Genomic DNA, 1,917 nt, shown 5'->3' with positions numbered 1-1,917 from the left:
GGCTGAGCTACTCGTTCTAAACACTCAGCAAAACATCTGTACCTAAGGCTCTTTTCAGAGCCACCCACTTTTTCATAAAAAGAGCTGTTTGCTACTGCTGTGATTCTAGACAAGCCAAAAAGGGGTTTTTTAATTAAAAGGCACTTTACTATTACTACTTGTCTGATATTTTCTTATGTCTATACAGTGGAGAATCTTGTTCTAAATAATACAGGTGACCCCGTGCATTGTAGGTGCTTCACAAATCTTACTACCTAGGAACCTGAAAAAAGTTCCCTCTAAAGCTCATCAGCAATTACACCCTTTCAGAGGAGTCTTGGGTGGCTCTTAAAAGAGCCTTTTAGTTGGTTAGATATTAACAGTTCTGCTAATAGAACGTGTCTACTTGGAGCTGGTATACTTGGTGACAGCCTTGGTGCCCTCGGACACGGCGTGCTTGGCCAGCTCCCCGGGCAGCAGCAGGCGCACGGCAGTCTGGATCTCCCTGGACGTGATGGTCGAGCGCTTGTTGTAGTGCGCCAGGCGGGAGGCCTCGCCGGCGATGCGCTCGAAAATGTCGTTGACGAAAGAGTTCATGATGCCCATGGCCTTGGACGAGATGCCGGTGTCCGGGTGCACCTGCTTCAGCACCTTGTACACGTAGATGGAGTAGCTCTCCTTCCTGGTTCTCTTCCGCTTCTTATCCCCCTTCTTCTGGGTCTTACTCACGGCTTTCTTGGAGCCTTTCTTGGGAGCAGGAGCAGATTTCGCCGGTTCTGGCATTCCGAAGATTTCTTCAAGACTTCCCAGTACCTGAACAACAACGTGAAAGCAAGAGAGGCTGCTCCTTTATTTATACGGGTGTTATGCAAATTAGGGTATTCTACATTCAGCGTTCCCATTGGTGAAAAGAAATAGCGTCATTACAGACGTTTTCCCATTCACCCTTGCTTGAAGCCGGTATCCCAGAACAGTGACTATCAATACTGGGGAAGCACTTATTTGAAAAACCCCTTTGTACCTGAACAAAGTATCTGGTAAGATTCTCAATGCTCAACTGATTTACCATCTAGTTGTATTTAGTGAAACGCATTGCACAAAGCTTGTCATTTTTCTTTTAAGCAATCATGGACTAATTGGTAAAGATAGTACATTTTAACTAATTGCGTTAAATTACAATTACACTAATTTCCAAAAAATTTTGGAATAAAACGAGCAACCATAAAGGCTTATAAATTTCTAGAAAAAATAATACTATGTAAGCGTACTATTTTCTCTAAATTCAGATTGATGTAAGGCTTTTGCTTTCAAAAAAAAGAAGCGAAACAGCTCTTATTGCGAAGAAGTGGGTGGCTCTGAAAAGAGCCTTAGGTACAGATGTTTTGCTGAGTGTTTAGAACGAGTAGCTCAGCCGCCGAAGCCGTAGAGGGTGCGGCCCTGGCGCTTCAGCGCGTAGACCACGTCCATGGCGGTGACGGTCTTGCGCTTGGCGTGCTCCGTGTAGGTGACGGCGTCGCGGATCACGTTCTCCAAGAAAACTTTGAGCACCCCGCGAGTCTCCTCGTAGATGAGGCCCGAGATGCGCTTCACGCCGCCGCGCCGAGCCAAGCGGCGGATGGCCGGCTTGGTAATGCCCTGGATGTTGTCTCGCAGCACCTTCCTGTGGCGCTTGGCGCCGCCTTTCCCCAGCCCCTTGCCTCCTTTGCCGCGACCCGACATGACTACGTGAAGCACAGGCTACAGACTGTGCGGCTGGCTGGGTGACGTGTACGTATATTCCCTGGGAGCCGACCTGATTGAAAACTGAGAGAAAGAAAAGAGGGCGGGAGCGAACCCGGCGGGAGGGGAGGGGAGAGCGAGGCCCGCGGCTCCTCCTCTCCCGCCCCCAGCTCGGCCTTGCTTGTTTGCGACTTGGTTTTCACTCTCCCCCCCCCCCCC

At 49.3% G+C, this 1,917-nt stretch overlaps 2 protein-coding genes across 2 annotated transcripts; both read right to left on the bottom strand.

Moving 5' to 3' along the window:
* Window positions 1–257: 257 nt before the first annotated feature.
* On the bottom strand, window positions 258–810 carry LOC109295847 (histone H2B 8-like). The gene has a single exon (XM_019514945.1). The coding sequence runs from the start codon at window positions 760–762 to the stop codon at window positions 382–384; it is 381 nt and encodes a 126-aa protein (XP_019370490.1). The 5' UTR covers window positions 763–810; the 3' UTR covers window positions 258–381.
* A 561-nt stretch (window positions 811–1,371) lies between these two features.
* LOC109295849 (histone H4) lies at window positions 1,372–1,734 on the bottom strand. Its single transcript, XM_019514947.1, has one exon. The coding sequence runs from the start codon at window positions 1,696–1,698 to the stop codon at window positions 1,387–1,389; it is 312 nt and encodes a 103-aa protein (XP_019370492.1). The 5' UTR covers window positions 1,699–1,734; the 3' UTR covers window positions 1,372–1,386.
* Between the last annotated feature and the right edge of the window lie 183 nt (window positions 1,735–1,917).

This window comes from Gavialis gangeticus, unplaced genomic scaffold (genome assembly GCF_001723915.1).
Source record: "Gavialis gangeticus isolate Ggan-Ray unplaced genomic scaffold, GavGan_comp1, whole genome shotgun sequence".
NCBI classification, from domain to species: domain Eukaryota; kingdom Metazoa; phylum Chordata; order Crocodylia; family Gavialidae; genus Gavialis; species Gavialis gangeticus.
This window is presented reverse-complemented; position numbering and strand designations above follow the sequence as displayed.